A 19,861-nucleotide genomic window follows, 5' to 3' on the forward strand; every position below is an offset into this window, starting at 1 on the left:
ACGGCAGACATTTTCCAATTCAGTCGGCAACTTTTACAGGGAAATATATAGAAAAAAAATTTATTTACAGATTGTCATTGAAAATCCACTGTTATGTCACACAATAAGTAGGTAATAGGAATTTACTGAACAGAGAAGTCTCTGATATTCCGGATCAGGTTCTGGCTCAAACATGTACAAATGGATTTAAGAAGTTGCCATTTCAGGCAATTATGTTCTTTCACGTAGTTTTAGTAACTTGTTAGTTAGTTTTACAGATTTGATTTGAATGATAGGATGAGGCATTGCTCATAAGTGCCTCTGGATGTTCGGCCAATTAGGAGAAAGTGGGCTTTTAAGTTAGGCCTGAGCTTAATTGAGGTAAAACAGGTAGTTTGACTTTTTTTCACCTTTGAATTAGGCAAACCTATCCCACTGGTGTCCCAGAATAAATATATAGAGCTGGAAATTAGGCTAATGGGTCCCCTTTAAAATTTAAACTTGTGAGAGAGTGGTGGCCTAAGGACTTATGAGGAAGACTGATGTGGACATTCTGAGTTGAACAAGAGCAATTTGTGTGATATGTTGTCTTGTTTTAAAGCCATTTTCACCTGCTCTTTTCATCCTCCAGGCTGCACCAGGGCCAGTTAGTGTGCCAGTGTTTCAGCCAGTGCGTCCTCTACCTGCTGTGCAGTTCAAGGTGGAGAAGGTGAATGTTGAACACTCAGTGCCCATGTATGCTCCAGAACTGGTCAATACCGTCAGCAGTCTCAACCAGCCCTCTGACAACCTGCTACATCACTGCTATGCACACCTCTACCTCAAGGTGAGCAGGACAATGTTCTTTGCTGTAGTACTGAAAACATCCCTTTTTTCACATTTGTAAATCCCACTTGTCTTTCTGTAGACATGACACAAAAGTGGGACATATGGCAAATGACACTGGTAATTTCTTGCCATTTAATAATATTTCTAATCAACTTCGTCAGTGTGCTGCTAAATGAGTTAATTTCTGTCTTTGCCTGACTTTTCCTAAAAGATCTTAACTCCATTAAATGAAATGTCAGTTGCAACCAAAAGAAGTGAAGAAGAGCAGATGTTCTGGATTGTTTAAACCTTCACATCTTGGGTTTGTATCACTTTTGCTGATTTGGCTTTCATATTAAAAAACCATACACAAAAAGCCATACACTAAGTAAATCTAATTATACTCCAGCACCCTTTTGCCTCTCCTTTGATATCTTAATTATCACAGCTTTCTTCCTGTTTTGTTTCTTTCTATTTGTTTTACACTTGTCATTTTATCTTTCATCTGCCTAAGTTAACACAAAATACTCACCACTAATTTGTACAGTATGATTTTCATGCACTAAAGCCCAAACTCAATGGGTCAGCTGCGTGGCCACAGTCTTCAGTCCACCCTGAAACAACCCTAATGAACCTTTTAATGACCTTGATGACCTCTTTTCACCTGGTCATAAAAATCTCAGCACTTAGCTTCCTGATGAAAACCAGTCCATCTCTGGTCTACTTCATGGTTTTCACCCACAAAATGGATGGGATGCTCCTGTGTTGGTTGTATACTTTTGACTTTGGTAGTGTGAAGCTCAGAAGATAAACTTTGTTGTTAATGAGAGTTACTTTTCAAACTGGAGCCTAAGACAAAATGTTTTGGTTCTTCAGACAACAAGTTAAGTGTATTCTTTAACACCCTTCTGCACATAGCATGTGTTCATGGCAAAGCATTTAGAAATTATCATGTAAGGTCCTCTGAATGTGTCTTATCTTTTTGTGTACATAGCGGTTCCATGAATTGTTTACATGCACACTATTTGATTAATCATATAATAATTTCAAGTAAAGTTGAAGCCATACCTGATGGTTACATTGTGCAGTAAAATGTGTTTTTCTCACTCACTTTGCCTTTCAGATTTACCTATAAACTAGAATTAAAGAGGTTATAAGCTTTATATTTATTTTTACTTGAAGACCCAGATGTCCAATGGAGTACATATAGAACAATCAAGGCAGCTAATCCACCTTTTAGGAAGCCTGGATAATAGTTCTGGAGTAATTTGGGTTTGCTCACTCTGGCCTGGTATGGCCAGGGTGTGCTTTCTTTAAGACAAGATGTTTGCTGGATGTCATGCTCGTAGTCCTTATCACAGGGTCACTGTAGGGTTAACAGTCAGTTGCTCAGCAGCCAAGGATCATTCTGGCCAATCATCCGATCAGCATCTGTATCTGCCAAGGTACTAATTCTACCTCTGGATTTTGGCAGAGGGATCTCCTGACAGGGTGAAGGCCATTCAGGCCGCAATTCACCCAATTTAGGAAGTGATTTTAAATGGCTGTAAACTAAGGCTTATCTTAATCTGTGTTTTACTGACACTAGTTGTCGGAGCTTCGGTGTCTGTCTAGTGAGTAGCAGTTATCCATTGTCTTACTTTTCCATGGTTGTAGACAAGAACTCTGGCTCTCGAAAGTCAGTCTGTTTGCTTAACAAGGAGGCCACAAAGTAAATAGATCCATTATGATTGAGAACTTGCTCTATTTGAATAACTAATCACGTCAGGCTGGTGAGAGAATAAAAATTGAAATCTAGTCTCTCCGAGGAAGCTGCTGTGAATCAGTCTGTGGCTGAATGGTCCCAGTTTTGTGTGTTTTTTTACTATATCTGCTTGTGGCGATCATACAGGTCCACTTGATACACTACTGCGATGTGTAATATTACATCTACAGACCACTTGTCCTATTATAAATGAAGTACCGTTTTAATTTTGTCCAAAGTTTTGGGCCATGTGCACAACAAAGTGGTTGGTACACCTTCGCTTGCGGGAATTGAATGACTTCAAGTGATCTGTGCATATACAGCAGTTGCATGTTGGAAAGCTGAGCCCAGCCATTATCATCTTACTTCAATATAGAATTCAATAATCTGGACCTCATCAATCTGATCCATTTGAAACATGTTGTGACTGTGCTGTTGATTGCAAGAACTGTACTTTTATATTACTACTGTATGTTTGTGCACTCATTTATAGAAAATGTCAAAGTTATTCTGAAAATGTAAATTCAGTACACACAAGCGCACAGAATGTGTTCAAGACGAGTAATATGTGTAATCATTAAATCACACTGCAGTGGTCATGTCACTTCTGCCATGTAATTAGTTATACCTTTACATTCTATTACAGGACAGCTGTCTGTAGTTATCTAATGTGTATACAGTATACAGGGGGTTCAATATTTGCTCCCAAACTGTAAGATGGACTGACAGCTGTTTGTACAGTAAAGAAGGACGATAAGTAGGGTGGATATTATGACCTAAAATTTGTATCACTGTATTTTGTTATTTTTTTTACGATGACTGTGTTATATCACAGTATTACAAAATTCAAAGCCTCTACCTCTTTCCCCTCCATTGCAATGTAAGAACACAAGTTAGGAAAGACAAAAAATATGTGTTTATTGGCTCAAAATAGGAATGAAAATAAGGTATAGGTCTGGCCTACATGTGTTTTGGGAGGAGTAGCCAGCCCCATAATGTAGGTTAATTAGTAAATGTAATGTGATTCATTTTCAGAGTTAGTAGTAACAGCCATTCTGTTGTTTTGAGCTGTGAGTGAACCATATTGCTGAGCAACCTGAATCTCAGCAATAAAGATTATTGGGGAAAAAATGCTATTTTTTTATGCTGCTGTTTTATGTTTTATTATTTTGTAGTTTTATTTTCATATAATTTTTTTTAATCTCATAAAGATGCTACGTCATTTGTGAGCTGACATACAACACCTACACTGGCCAAACTGGGAATTACATCACTCTTACAAGAATTTACATCTTTGAAGAAACTGAAAGCTGACATAACCTTTTACATATTAACCCACACGAGGAAAGTTACGCAAATGACTGTTGAACACAAGGAGGCCAAATTCTGGCCCTCATGATTGAAACACTTAGAGTTCAAATAAAGTTGAAAAATAATATTAATCATCCTACACACACGATTATTGAACTAGAACAATACAACTTCAGGTTGTAATATTTGCTGCATGCTCTAGTGCAAACGTTTGTAACATGAGTTACAAATAATTTTCATAGGAGGAGGAGATCAAATAACCCGCACCCCCCTTAGGAGAGATAACTAGAGGAGACAACAGAGCTGAAGTTCTTAGGAAAAAAACATCCTGCGTGTCAGAGAAGCCACGTGTATTTGTGTGTGCGTTTATCACAGTAAGGGTGGTATTACCAGCCGTGTTGTGGTAAAACTGGTGTCCTGCCCACCCTTAGATAAGATGGTTTAGTCTTTTTCTGTTAGAGCCAGGGCCTGTGACAGCTCAGATGAAGAAAACAGAAAAACACAACCAGCACACAACCAGCAGGAAACCACACAACAGGCACGGCTGTGTGGGCTTGTATTTTCGGTGTTTTCTTTTCAGAAACAGTGTGAGTTCAGTGAGAGCTTTTTTTTCATGTTTATCAAGTAAATTGTTTGATATATAAATGCTGAATTTCTAGCTTTTTTCTCCTCTGTCTTCCCTCTCTGCCCTTCTTTCCAGGTGTTTGGGTTTCAGGCAGGCTTGACATGCCAGGACAGCACAGGGGGTTTCCTGCCTCTCATCCCCATCATCCCCTCCTTTAGCACTGCACTCTACGGAAAGCAGATTCAGATGCCTGCATACTGGTGAGTTTGTAATACTTGAATTATGGATGGAAATTTGAGCAGGCGTGGAGGCGGGTGGAGTCCTCTTTGTGAACTGAAAGGATTAGATTAAACAGTTACTGTAATTGTAGTCTATTTAGTCTGTTTATGAAACTTAATACTAAATGAATTGTAAAATAGAAAAATAAAAATAGATAATAGAAAAAGAGAATAGAAGCTAAGGATAGCCCCATAGCTATGCTGAATATATACTGCACAATTGGGGTAATATAATATATACTAATATAATATTGGTATATACAGTATAATACTAATATAATATACTGTATACTATAATACACTGTAGATAAGTACAAGGTGGGGTGTTATACACACACACACACACACAAACACACACACACACACACTCACCGGCTACTTTATCAGGTACACCTGTTCAACTGCTAGTTAACACAAATATCTAATGAGCAACTCAGTACATTTCAGCATGTAGACATGGTCAAGACGACCTGCTGAAGTTCAAACCGAGCATCAGAACGGGGAAGAAAAGTTATTTAAGTGACTTTGAACGTGGCATGGTTGTTTGTGTCAGACAGGCTGGTCAGAGTATTTCAGAAACTGCTGATCTACTGGGATTTTCTCTAAGAACCATCTCCAGGGTTTACAGAGAATAGTCTGAAAAAGAGAAAATATCCAGCAGCAGTTCTCTGGGAGAAAATGTCTTGTTGACGTCAGAGGTCACAGGAGAATGGCCAGACTGCTTCGAGCTGATAGGAAGACAACAGTCACTCAGATAACCACTCGTTATAAGCAAAGTGTAAGAAAAGCATCTCTGAAAGCACAACACGTCAAACCTTGAAGCAGATGAGCTACAGCAGCAGAAGACCACACCGGGGACCACTCCTGTCAGCTGAGAACAGGAAACTGAAGCTACATCACACAGGCTCAACAAAAACTGGACAGAAGACTGGAAAAATGTTGCCTGGTCTGACGAGTCTTGATTTCTGCTGCGACATTCGGATGGTAGGGTCAGAGGTCAACAACATGAGAGTATGGAACCTTCCCGCCTTGTATCAATAGTTCAGGCAGGTGGTGGTGGTGTAATGGTGTGGGGGATATTTTCTTTGCACACTTTGGGCCCCTTTGTACCAACTGAGCATCGTTTAAAAGCCATAACCTACCTGAGTATTGTTGCTGACCATGTCCATCCCTTTATGACCACAGTGTACCATCTTCTGATGCTGCTTCCAGCAGGATAACACACCATGTGACAAAGTTCAGATCATCTCAAACTGGTTTCTGTACTCAAATGGCCTCCACAGTCAGCAGATCTCAATCCAATAGAGCACCTTTGGGTGGTGGTGGAACGGGAGATTTGCATCATGGATGTGCAGCCAACAAATCTGCAGCAACTGTGTGATGCTGTCATGTCAATATGGACCAAAATCTCTGAGGAATGTTTTCAGCAGCTTGTTGAATCTATGCCATGAAGAATTAAGGCAGTTCTGAAGGTAAAAGGGGTCCAACCCGGTATTAGCAAGGTGTACCTAATAAAGTGGTGTGTGTGTGTGTGTGTGTGTGTGTGTGTGTGTGTGTGTGTAAAAGAAGATAAATAAGGGGAGAAATCTGTTACTTTACTGTCAGAGGAGTCTCTTCTCCCGGCACAGAGGAGGATCACTGTACAATGACGGCAGCTGACAGGAATGAGTTTCTGTAGCATTCCTTGTCACAGTGGAGCTGAAGAAGTCTCTTACTTAAAGTGCTCCGCTGTTTGACCAGCAGGTCGCTGAGGGGATGCAAGATGTTCTCAATGATGTTCAGGAGTTTTTGTGGCATCCTCCTCTCCACACACAGCTCCAGGTGTCCCAGAGAAGTCCCCAGCACAGAGCCAGTCTTCCTGATCAATATGTTCAGTTTGTTGCTGTCACTTGCTCTGATGCTGCTGCCCCAGCAGACAGCAGTAAATAATATTGCACTGGTCACAACAGACAACAAAAGATCTTCAACATCTTGCTGCACACATTAAAGGGTTAGGGTTAGGCTTCTGCACCCTCAAGAAGTAGAGTCCCTTCTTGTGGAAAGCCTCTATGTTGCATTTGTAGTCCAGTCTGTTGTTGAGGTAGACTCCAATGTATCTGTGTCCGACCACTACCCCCACCTCCTCTCCAAGAATGAAAATGATATTTAACACAGTCAGGGCCACAGTATACGTATCTTACAGCCTTGCTGTGCAGAAAAGCACTATAGGCTGAGTACAGTACCTATTTTGTTCGATTCAGGTATGGTGTTGTGTCATGTTGTGTCTAACTTGCAGGACAAGGTGATTACAGTCAACACAGTCCTAGAAGACACAAACGCAAATGGAATGTCATTGTATTCTTTTTGCTGTGTGAAGGCTAAAGGGACTAAATCAACTACAATAAATGAAGGGATGTTCTACATTTTAGAAGAACCTCTAGAAAGCATTATTGGTATCAATCACCCAACAATTAAACCCAGTACCAGATGTGTGCCAAATTCAGGGAGGCAAACATGGATGAAATGATTCAAGAAGGGTTAAGGTGTGTACCTTCAGTGTGTATGGGTGCTTGGGAGTGTTTATATGTATGTTAGGCATGTCTGTATCCAAGTGTTTGTTATTGTGTCTCTGCATGTGTGTTGTCAGGCCAGTTCATTGTACTTTATGTAGACGATTGCAGACTCTTGTGGCCAGTACATCATTTAAAGTGATAGATGAGCCATTTCTTCAGCGGTCAGTGGGGAAAACAGAAAGACAGCGTCATCGGGTAGCAACTGCAACAATTTCTCAGATGGTTTGAAACACAAGGAGGGGAAAATAAGACAATGATGTCTAGGGAGATGAAAAAAACATATTGCCATATCCCTGTCCTTGTACCAGACAGAGGATGAGTCATTGGGGATGTCCCCTAGACAGGGGAAGAGAGGTTAGGAGCTGAAGACATGACAAGATAGGAGCTTGGAGGTGGAACTGTTGACAAATTAAGGATTTGGACAACCAGAGATGACATGAAATAGCTATATAGCTTTTGAATATTGAAGCTATGAAAATACAAAGAAAATGGACGAGAACAAGGGGAAATAGAAAAGGAAAGGAACTACACAAATAAGCAACCCTACGTGGAGATTTCAGACAGCTTCAGTAATTGTAGACAGAATGGAGGCAAGAGAAAGGGGACAGGAGGAGGAGCAGAATAGATGAGAGAATGGAAGATAAGTAGAGAGGATGAGAGTATGATGGGGAAAAGTGTAAAAAGACAGAGAAAAATGCTTGGGAAAATGATAAATGGGAGGATAGATGAAGGAGTGGATCAGAATTGACTTCCACCCAGTAGTTTAGATGTGAGTCTAAGAGCCGCAGATGGTTTTGGCTTTTTCTGGCTTCTTCTCCAAGCAAACATTGTATCTACTGTACAGTGGTTAGCTGGCTGCTTAGGGAATCACAAAACCTTAATGCAGAGTGGTATGTGAGTGTGTCTGTAGACAGAGCGTGCTTCCCTGTGCTCTCTGCTCCCAATAAGAGATGTCTAGCTGCTTGTTTGATCTCCAGTCCCCCCTTGCTCTGCTCTACCTGCCTCTTATAGTGGGTTCAGATGTCAAAAGGATGTTGTTTTTCTTTCTGACAATCACTACATGTGTCTCCAGAGAACATTCCAGATCAGTGCCCTCCTGTGGCTTTTCTTCCAGCCCGGACCAGTCCTTAGAAATAACACACCCAACCTCTCTCAGAGTCACCTTGACACATTGAGGAAGTGCTCTGTTATTCTTTGTTGTAAGCAGGCCTTTGATGGAATACAATATGCACATGTCCAGTAACAGTATGATTTAGCTTGGTGTGATTGTTGTTAGACTACATGATGATGTTCTCAAAATAGGTGAGCATGTTATACCCACATTTAACAGGATCATTTCCACTTGATCTCCTTTTCCTCATCCCCAACTTGAATTCGTTTCCAACTCTTGGACAGGTTAGAACCACCTCTTACAGTTGCCTGTTTGTTTCACTGTCAGTCTCTTTCCTGTAAATGATCATGGGACTCTTTGTATTGTGCAGGTTTATGAGTTGTGAACCTGTCATTTCAGACTTGAAGTGACTCATATTTGACCCTTTCTGTCTAAGCAGGAGGTGTGGCTGTCTTGCTTCCTGACCTGTGTGTTACTACAGTCAAAATCTAATTAACACAACCTGACAGTTTAACCTTGGAAGAATGATGATGAGCAGGTTTGACAGAAGCAGAGACAATGGCTATGAGAAATATAAGAGAGAAATAGAGTGGCCTCTGTGTCAACCAGCAATGGTAATGAGTGAAAAATAAGAAATTGATTTATCTCCTGGTACACTGCTGAGGTTAGCTCCCACAGTTAAGTTGTCTGTATGGATGTGGATGACCCTCAAGTGAATTGAGAGGCTGAGATCTTTCAATTGACTTTATTCTGAGTGTGTTTGAGCTATGGGATTCCATGTAGAACTCACAACACAAGTGTATTACAGATTACATTTGATACACCGTTGTATGACAGACATATAATCAGACAGATAGTTCCTCTCCTAAAGCTGAAAGCTGAGCCTGAGAGTGACATACTGGGTCATTGGAGCAGCCAAAAGATGAACTCCACCAGGTGGTAGCATTTAATTTGACTGTACTGATGTTTGTTTTGGGACTGCTTCTTAGTGCTGATGTAACTCCAACAACACCCCTTTCCAAGATGTTCTGTTCTCTGAGCAGAGCTGGACAATTTTTTTGAAGTTTTAAAGAGATATGAAAGAAAGTGGGACGCCTTAGTGAAGGTGCAGGAGAGAGAAGTGAGAGAATGGTCTGAGAAAAAGAGTGGTCTCCAGTTGCTTTGTCAGTCTTCAGTAGTTCTGTTAAGTAGATTCCTGGATCAGCTTTTCCATTACCAGTATAAAAGGTAGCCTTAGATTTGTTTCACTCTGGACTCAATTAAAAGAGTATTGTGACTGACAGAAGAGAAGGGCTTGGAGTAGGCAAGTACAGAAGGTGATCTCATACACACACATTTTGCATCCCTCTCCTCTGCCCCCCACCCTCTCCGCCCTCCCTCTCTTACTCACACACACACACACACACACACACACACACACACACACACACACACACACACACACACACACATACACATACACAAACATTTCTGTCACTGTGTGTGCTTAAGCGAGCTTTTATGACTGCCAGGTGATCATGGGGGATTTGGAGAGGCACTGGGCGTCTGTGAAGACCCAGCACCTCTCCTGATGAGTTGGCCCACAGTGTATACTATAGCTCATGTTTCCCTCAGTCTCACCACAAAGGCTCCTGCCTCTCACAGTGGGCAACAAGGGGCCTTCGCTAGGGAAAGTACACTGCCTTGACATCTTCTTCCTGCCAGCCTTGGCTTTTACTGGGCATTTGGTAATGTGTGTGAGAACTTGGATGTATTCAGTTAGACCGAAATGTCTGTGTTTCCTCAGGTTTTAAGCAAAATGAAATTTTAAGAAAAGGTCATTGTTTCAGAACAATTGCAGACTCTGGCCTTGTGCAAAAAAAATCTCTCAAACCAAAATATAGGCAATAGATTTCCAGGTTGTGCAGACAAGGGTGACTGAAGCAGCCTTCTTTAGTGATATTCCCCAAAATCCTATTGTAAGGCCACCTTAGATCTAGAGTCTACTGGACTGAGTATTAGCGAGTATGCAAGTCTATGCACCAATCATATATGATGTAAATTGTTAATAAACTTCATATTTTCACAGCTGGTTGAAACGGCAGTTATCAAGGAAAATCCATTCTTTGCCACTTTAGCCTACACAGGAAGTTGCACTGTGCAGCCACTGACAACTGTTGTTTTAGTGCACCGAAGAAGTCTGGGCAACATAGATATCGGTACCAAATTTTGTACCAATTCTACCTGTAGATTCTGAGATATTTCAAATATTGGATATTTCTGAAGAAAATATATATAATATATTATATATAATAAATAAAATGTATGCACTTCTCCTCTTAGTATACTCGAACTAGCCAATTAGTCATTTGGTTAGCAAAAAAAAAACTAAATCCTCAGAAATGAACTTTGTTTCCCAGTGAATTAAAGTGCAGCTGAGATGCATCAGGTTGTACTTAACCTTAATGAAAGGCAATGTATGGGGCCACTAACTCCACAGGGACTCTACAGAGAGCCTCAACTGGTCTGGCTGTTAAACTGTTATCCCAGATAAAATCAGTGCCTGCAGAAAGGCAAGGAGAGGGAAGGAGGTGGCAGTAGAGAGGGGATGGTAGCAGTGCAACCTGCATTGATCTCCCAAACACCGAACCTCACTCTCTCACTCAGACACACGCACACATGGACTCACACCATATTATATTCGTTATGCAGGGCCACCTGACAGCCTTGGCCAAAGCTGGGGCTCACCAACAAACCAGCAGCAGTCCAGTGTGGCTCGTTGCATTGCAGGCCATAATTTAGCCCCACGCCAGCTTTTATGTGGCGTTTTTAGCAGCCCCTGTTCCACACTCAGCTATTTCTGAGGGATAATTTTTTAAAGCATGTGGCATTACAGGTGCATGTTATATAGCCACGAAAAGCTGACTTGCCTTGTGAATGTTTCTGAATAGAAAAGAATGTTGGTTTTCCCTTGATATCTAATTATTGGTCTAACTCTATTACATCGTCAATGGTTAGTTCAGTTTTTAGCACCACCTGTAGGATTTTTTATGTGAAGTTTAGAAGTCCATTACCATGTCTGGACCAGTAGTCTAGACTCTTGTGATTTATGAATGCTTCTTTAGGCATCTGAGGCATGAGGCTTCTGGTGTGATTGTAATGCCTCATTACTCCCGTTCATAGTTAGTCATAGCAAACTGCTCCTGGTCTGTGTCTCCAAGCACAGCCAAGAACCGGAGGACAAATGCTTTCTGTGTCCTTCAGTAGTGAGCCACAGAGATCTAAGTCAAATTTACCAAATGTACATGAACAGCGTTCATTGGTGAGAACATTGACTGCGGCTGTTCCATTTGTCTAACAGCCATTTTGGCCGGCAGTATCGTCAACAAGTTGAACTGGTATAATGATTTTGGCTGCCGCAAACTGATTTGGGAGTGGCTGTTGAATGGAAAAGTTCATTTCTATGCTCAGAGTGTACATGTATATGACATATGACAGATCTTGTGAATGATGTCACACACAGACTCTGCATCACTTGTTGCCCTTTAACCAAACTTTGATTTGTGTTGATTTTATAATGAAGTAATCACTTGTATTACTCATCAGGGTCTTATCCACCAGGTCTGTGATGCTTGGGTTAAAGTTTCTGAGAGCTGTTACAGTGAAAGATAATTGAATGACCTTAAATCATTGTGTGGTTGCTGTGGTCATGCTCAGCTTTGAATTGTGGTTCAGTGGCCATAAGAGCAGCAGTGTATTCATTTTGTTGAACAGGGCAAGGCATGATCTAGGCTGTTCACTATTCTTGAGAGAAATGGTTATGTTTACAGAAAAAAAAAGTTTTCACATGATTAAACTGAATGGATGTAGACACACTGCAACAAGTAGGATTTATGTATTAACAGGTGTATATTTAAAACCTGGAATGGCATATGATGTAATATTGTTCCACTTTTCCCATTGAAGCACAGGAGTGCAAAGGACTGTGAGCTGCAAGGTAAAACATCATATTTTATGTGGCACAGTATTGTGGCCAACTTTGTGGTAAAGATTTTTTTCCTCTACATCTGGTGTCAGACAGTTTTATTTGGTTTTATGGCTGACAGAGATCAATGGACGTATTGAGGAGCCTCATAATAAGGAAATGGCATCAGTGAATGCAACCCTTATGCTCTCATGATTGACATCTAAGTTCTGATGGAAGCTTCCAAGCCTTTCTTTTAGCATTTAACTGCTCAGTGCTACAGAAGTCATAGTCACTTTGCTGCAGAAGCTGTGTACTTGCCCTTATGATTACAACTGTCATTTGGTAGCTTAAATCAACATGGGTTTTAACTCAGCCCTAAAGTGTATGTTATAGGCTGTAATGTTTTCAAGAGGCAATATTTTTGCAATCCAAGAATATCTTTTGAAGTTAAACTGTACCTTAAGATGTATTTGAATGGACTGGCCAAGTCAAGACAGTGGATTCACAAGCAGCTGTAGATGTTTTCAGTTGACTGAAAGACTCCATTAATGCCTGAATTAGTCATCTTAGGCACTGAAGCTTGAGGGAAGGAAAACAGTGGGAAATAGGGAAGGGTAGATGGATTATCAGCTCTGAGTGGATTATCATCTACTGTGGTGTGCATTCCACCGTGCTCTCCGCCCCACCAGGCTTCAGTACTGGTCCATCACTTCTCAGACACAAGCCCATCCAGTTTTCACTGCTTAAGTAAAAATCTGCAGTTAGTAATGAGGTATAGGAAACATTGTTGTCACCATGATAAAAAAAAAAATCAAAGCTTTATTTTACCAGGCAACTTCAGGGAAATGAAAACTCACAGGAGTCTGTGTTCTTACTTTCAATGACCATCTGCGTGAAGGTCAAAGGCCTTGGGAGAATAATTCTGAGGACAACTAATCTGGATGAAAATAACGGACAGCCGGTGCTTCCGTTGAGGACAACAGGGCATACAAAAGCCTACAGCAAAGTCTGAAAGTATAAATGTGACATTAGGTCTGTAGTCTCTGGACAGAGATCTCCTATCTCTGTTTGTCCTTATAAGGAACCGCATGTTCTCCACAGCTGGACATGTTGGACAGAGGCAGGAAGCTACATGCACACACAGACACACCACTATACACACACATACATACACAGGCCTCTTGATGCGTTTTCCTTTAACGCCTGATGAACCACGTCATTGCCATTTTCTCGCCTTCCAGTCTGCAGCTGTCTGCACAACTTGATTAAAACATTTCTTTTAGTAATCCCTGTGTAATGAAGCCCTCTCCTGAGAATGGATCTCCATGTGTGAGTATGTGAGTGTGTGCGTGTCTGTGCATGTGTGAAGTTGTGCACATATGTGTGTTTTGGGTCAGGGTTGCTCCAGATGGGAAGAAGAGGGGGACTGAGTGTGTGAGTGAAGTGTTTCTCTCTATGAGGAGTTTGGACTGTTCAGGACTGATGACTGAGAAATGCACACATGGAACACCTTTGACCCTGGGGAACCACAAAACTCTGAGCTTTGGCTACGAATGCAGTCCCTGCCACCCTCTAACTCACTCCCAGCTCCAGCACAGAGACTTAGAGTTAGGTTTGGTTTGAGAGTGGATGTCATTGCAGATTGTGTTTGGGAGGTAAAACAGATTTGTAATCATTGAATTGCGCCAGCAGAATCACAGTGAAAAATCAACATGAGACTGGATTTACATAAGGAAAACCAAAGTGAGGAGGGTGCCATTGGCAGTAATGATAACACAGTATCTGAAGGTATAAAAGAAAAAAGAATTTAATGAGTCAGATGGTATATGTTGCATCAATAAAAGATGCCCACCAGTTACTATGATGCTTTTACAGAACAAGAAATGCTCATTGTAAACTGTGTATTGATTTTTCAAAGTACTGTCACTCATAAATGGTCATCTGTAATCTCACTGTGAGCAGGAAAGGTTGCTTTAATATAACTGAAATTTGGAAAATCCTTTTTATTGATCACTTTTCTTCTAACTTGCTCAAGTGGCACTTTCAGAGTTCAGTCAAATTCAAGAGGCTGGAGCCAAGTTGTAATAATTGCTGTGAGTCATTTATGGCTGCTGCTGACACCAGCATTGACTGAATGTTCTATATCAGAGGCCCAGCTGCTGCTCCAGTTAGTACATGTCACATCAAGCCAATGATATAGACCATGTGCATTCAATGAAACAAATGAGACGAACATAGACATGTAATGGATTAGTTATAGGTGCATGTCTTTTTCTTCTCCATCATTTTTCATCATGTTCTTTAGTTTGTAATTTTTTGTTTTTTTTGCTTTGATTTTCTATGGCAGTATTTTTTTTTTTTTTTTACCCCAATTGACATCCAGGTGGTAAAATGACAAGTTTTCCCATCCCCCGAGTTATTGTTCAGTGTGAAGTTCTTGCATGATTTATAATGTTCATTTGGAGGCTTTGCGAGACACTGTAGTGAGGCTTTTGTAGTAGGATAAAAGAAGGGACTTGAGAGCAGCCCATAATTCACTCTGGTTATTTTCAAAAGGGGTCAGTGACCTTGGCTTGGAGAGATGGGGATTTCTGCAACACTTCAAATCAGTCTGTCCACCATAAGGAGAAAAAAAATACTGAAGGTACAAACTGTCAGTCTTCCCTTTCCTCCATTTTCAAAATGATTCCCTCCAAATAAGTTCTAAAAGCGGGAAAACAATAGCAGTAGGGGATTTTGTTAATTTTTTGAGTTGAGAATGTTTGTGTTGGTCACTTAAGGTTGGGTGTGACAGTGAATGATTTGTAGAAACCTCAGATAACTTATCACTGGTCTCCACACAGTGGCTATCTGTTGTATCTATTAGACAAATATGTCATCCCATAATGAATTGGTGTTGCTGTAGACTTTGTAAATAGACTCAGATTAGTTAAAGTCAAGAGAAAGTAACACAATGTGAGGAGGGTCAAAATTGAATTGATTTTATTGACTTTTTTGTCTTTTCTACTGTCTTGAATAGGGATATCCTAATGACTAATCTTCCTGCTGATTAAACAGAAAGTTAAATTTGGACTGCTTATTTTAGAATAATAAAAAGTCAGAAAACAGTCAACATTGAGCACAATTTAATTGGGATCACTGCGTCTGTGGTTAACAATGTGATATTGGTTTGCCAGGTGTGGCTAATGTTAGCAATGCTAGCACCAGCAGTCCTCTTACCTTGCAGATTAACGTCCAAACGCCTGGGCTGAATATGGCTACTCACTGCTCCAGCCATGTGTTATATGCCAGTTTATTCTAACACAGCCTACATATACATTTATTTTCATTTTCTAGACCAAAACACTGCCAGTGTTTTTTACAAGATGTCCTCTGTCCTGCTTTCCATCTTGTTTATTTACAATATTCGGGCATTAGGGGAGGGAGAAAGGGGCTGCAGCTCCAGCTAATGGCAGGCGGCTGCAATTTTCTGTTTAGTTCCCATTGCAGACCCGATCCACCTGGGTTCGGGAATGGATTTTTGTGTGAGTGTGCCTCCTCTTTCTCTGTGGTCCATTGATGGACCAGACACCTTGCTCCACATCTCCTACTGATTTCCCAGCACTACAGTTGTCTGTGTCACTGTATTTTGGAAAGAGTGAGAGAACAGTTTTTTGGTACTGTACAGGATATGAGTAATGACAAAAGTGAACATTGTGGAAACTGCACAGGTTCCAAGCTTGCATTCTGGGACACTGTGTAAACCTTTAGGATTAGCTACTCTTGGCAGTTTTCCTTCAATCACGGCAAGATGCTGATCTTAAAAAACCAAGTCTAGGTCAAAACCTAGTATATGGCTGGACTGCATATAGTCAATGTGTGAAGTTGAGGATGTAGTTCAAAACTGTTGTGGAACCACGGCAAACAACTGACATCATCATGTCATATTTGTATTCTGCCAAGTGTCAGCTGGTTTCAGGCCTTGAGCAGTAGCCTGGTCACACCAGAAGCACATTTCTCTGTCAGTCAACAAGCGATTCTGCTCCTTTGCTCTTTTCTAATCACATGTAGAGCTGTTCTTTATAATTACCTCATGAATTTATAATGTTGTTTATTGTTGAATTTAAAAGGACCATTGCCTTGTATGATGATCTGCTAGGAGGGGCTTTCCTCCTGCCTGTGTGTGCGTGTGCGTGTGTGTCGCTCTCTATTTAGACAGATTTATTTACCACTTAATCGAAGGTGCTGGAACTCCATTCCAGATTGTTCCGGCCTGCTTTAACCCCTGCTGGTGACTCTCTTCTATGGAAAGTAGCTATGGTTTGTCCAAAAAATCGCGAGATGTGTCACAAGATGCTTTTTTTATGTGTCTCTAACTCTAGCAACAAATACGTCAAGTTGGCAACGCCGCAGTCTGTAGACACTCCCCTAATAGAAACTGTTTGTGCCAATTCATTTTGTCAGAGCAGTGACCGGTGGGGAAACGGCAACACTCGGCCAACCGACTAATGGTGTAACTTGATCACACAATTCTATCAGTCAGTCAATCAGTCAGTCAGTCACGAACATTCACATTTATAGGGTTGGCCCTGCTCTTGAGGTCAAGCCAAAAGAGGATTTGCTGACCTCATTTGAACCTGCAGTTTAGGTGTTATAATTTCATAGCTTGGCTTAATGCAATTCTTTCTCAGTAATGTCCCCTGTCAGAAGATCTGCATTAATGCCAACATATTCTAATTTCAGCACATTGCTGGACATCTACATCTGTGCAGCATGCCTCCACCTAATTGCATATACACAGAGACTTACACCCCAACCAGTCTTATTTAATTAGGCTGCATTTAATTTTGTCAGTTGAAGTACAAAGCAGCAGCTTACCAGTTCTGCTCTCCTTGAGTTTGTACTGGAATTTTTCCAAATGGATTTTTAGTGAGACTCCCCATGTGAGATATTATTTTACCTGGTAATAACATATGACCTGCAAGTTTGCAGTCTCTTTTCTTCTCTTGCCTTTGCTCCCTGTTTTCCCTCATTCTTTTTCATGTTTTCTGCAAGGTTTGATTATATTTTTCTTGTTCTCTTTTTCTCTGGCTTCCCTTTTTTGCTCAGTTTGTACCTCTCACATTTACAGAACACAGTCTTTTCAGGCTTTAGCATTGGCTGCCAGTTTTATAATTATTTCAGTTGCAGGTTGTTAGATCAGCAGGCGCCTTGTCAGCCCTGGCCTCATTACTGCTGTTGATCGTGCTCTGGCTGACCAACCTGCTGTTACTGGTTTGTTCATATGCGTGTACAGGTGTGTATACATGTGTGCTTGTGTGACAGCAATGTGTTGGTATGCAAGTATATGTGCATATTTGGCAACATTTATTCATTTGTGTCTGTACAAGTATGTACACTTTTGTGCATGCTTGTACTGCTTTTTGTTACCTCCTGTATGTGTGCTTGTGTGTGTCTCCTGTCTATGTTCATGTATGTGCATGTGTGTGGCCTCTGTAAAGCAGCAATCACAGCTGTTTAGCTGGAGCCCCAGCTGTATTCCTCTAAATATAGTCGTGACCACAGTCAGACCAGACCGGGAAGCTGATTAGCCTGAGAACCAATGGCCCAAATGGATATCAGCTATAATGATGTGAAAAGGGTTTGGTACAGATATGGGATTACCCAGAGGCTGTTTAAATGGAAGGTTAGACTTAAGAAGTGATACCTTATGCTAGTAATGGTATAACATATCACTAAATGGCTCTGAGCCATGTTTGAAAGTTACAAAAAATATTTTGTGTGGGCTCTCTGTTAAGTCTCCTCTCTTGTAAATTTCACTCATTCATTTTAATGACTAAAAATAATTTGCTGTCCCTGCTTTATGTCCACATTTAAGCATGTACACAGAGGAAGCAGACAAGGCAAAGAGCACCACAGCTGTTATGGTGCTCATGACTCTGACTCATTGCCCTCTGCACAACACTATGCCCTGTTTTGCCTGATTTTGACAGCGACACTGGACAGAAAGACTGTGCCAGCCTGTCAGCCAGTTACCTAGCCAAGCAGTCAGCAAGTCCGCCAACTGGCCTGTCCGAGCCCCGGTCTAGTTCTTCGTCACTCAGTCACGGCACCAACAGGGGACAGGTCAGGAAATGAGGCCTAATGTTGTTGAAATACACCAGAGGAAAGCATATTTCATCCGCTGAAATTGAAACACCTAATTTTTCATAACTCTTGACTAATTTTGATTTCCTCTTAACATATTCCTGGTGGCCTCTGTATTTTAATAAAAAAAAGTTATTGACTTAAAGGACTACTGTGAGGTCACAGACAGCCTATTCAATGAGGCACCAAAGTTCAAGCCAAGGCTCTGATTTTTTAAATTATGAGTCAGGATCCAAATGGATTGTGGGCCCAATTCTGGTGGGTCTCCACTTTATAAGAGTAGAAGTATGCTTTAATGAGTTTTGCTCCCCAGGCTACAGACTCCGTTTCTAATATGGAATCTACACTGTAACAGTAAATTGCATTTTGTTAGATGCATGCATATGTTTTTCAAGTTCGAAGATACATGCTATAGTGTCATTTCTTACTGCTGTTGATGCTACAGGTATTAGTACTGCTTTTGTTACCTCCTGGACACTTATTTCCTTCAAAGACTGTTGGTAACAGTGAAAGAACTGCCTGCCAGAAAGATGTTTACCATGTTGCAGCAAGAAACACTGACTGTGCCATATACTTAATGAAATCCGATGAGTGTCTGGCTGTCCTCACATCCAGCATTCCCAAAACAGCCTAATGAGAGTTTCTGTTTCTCATTTAGCTCCAGGATTCAAGTTGCTGCTCACAAAGAATTGGGCATAATATAATAAAAACAGGTGCATAATTAAAGTTTTAGACGACCACATGCACGTGACAGCTCCCCTGAAACGCTATAAACATTCGAATAAGCCAACAAACTTTCATCCCTTGCCAGTCCTCCCATTGAAGTGGCTTTGCCGGCACATTTGCTCTGCATGTGGGGACATTGTTGTTGCTGGGTCCCCTTCACTTTCTTTTGTTCAGCAGTGATATCTAGCTAAGTGTACGCGCACACATGGGCATGCAGGCATATGAACGCACAAAAACACACTTGAAAAACAGTTTGATTGATGTCTTGCTGTATAGCATGCAACAGTAGTAATTTTAATAGGCGAGAAGCATGACATTGCATGGTTCACCATGGTGCCAAATGCACCACATGTTGCCAGGGAATTCAAAATGTGTGCTATCAAGGTAAACTCATTGACCCTGTCAGGTTTGGAGTTTCTTTCTCTCTCTCACTGCCTTTGTTTTTTCTGTACTCTCTCTTTATCAAACCCTCTCTTGCTGTCTCTCATACTAGTCCCCCTAGAGAGCACAGGCAGTTAAGAACTCTGGACCTGCCTGTGAGCAGCTAACAGCTCATGTCACCCTACCGAACCACCCAGGAGCAGAAGAAAGGGAAAGATAAAGAGACATGCAGAGAAGAGGGAAGCAGAGGAGTTAAACGATTGCAGAGCTGCTGAGCAGAGGGAAAGACCCCGTGACATATCCCACACTCTGAACTGGGACCAGACCGAAATGGA

General features: G+C 41.1%; 1 protein-coding gene across 9 annotated transcripts in view; it reads left to right on the top strand.

Annotated features, from left to right (window-relative positions):
• Positions 1 to 19,861, top strand: part of LOC139612544 (intermembrane lipid transfer protein VPS13B-like) — a 325,396-nt gene that overhangs the window by 57,063 nt on the left and 248,472 nt on the right. For all 9 annotated transcript variants that reach the window (XR_011686577.1, XR_011686578.1, XM_071468183.1 and 6 more), the window contains exons 15-16: positions 611 to 805; positions 4,542 to 4,666. Coding sequence is in view for 7 of the 9 variants with exons in the window: in XM_071468183.1 (XP_071324284.1) it covers positions 611 to 805; positions 4,542 to 4,666 (320 nt within the window). In the remaining 2 variants the exon portion in view is untranslated. The remainder of the gene's footprint in view (positions 1 to 610; positions 806 to 4,541; positions 4,667 to 19,861) is intronic.

Source organism: Trachinotus anak, unplaced genomic scaffold (assembly GCF_046630095.1).
Source record: "Trachinotus anak isolate AG129_WGS33_773 ecotype Australia unplaced genomic scaffold, CSIRO_AGI_Tana_v1 ptg000032l, whole genome shotgun sequence".
Lineage (NCBI taxonomy): Eukaryota > Metazoa > Chordata > Actinopteri > Carangiformes > Carangidae > Trachinotus > Trachinotus anak.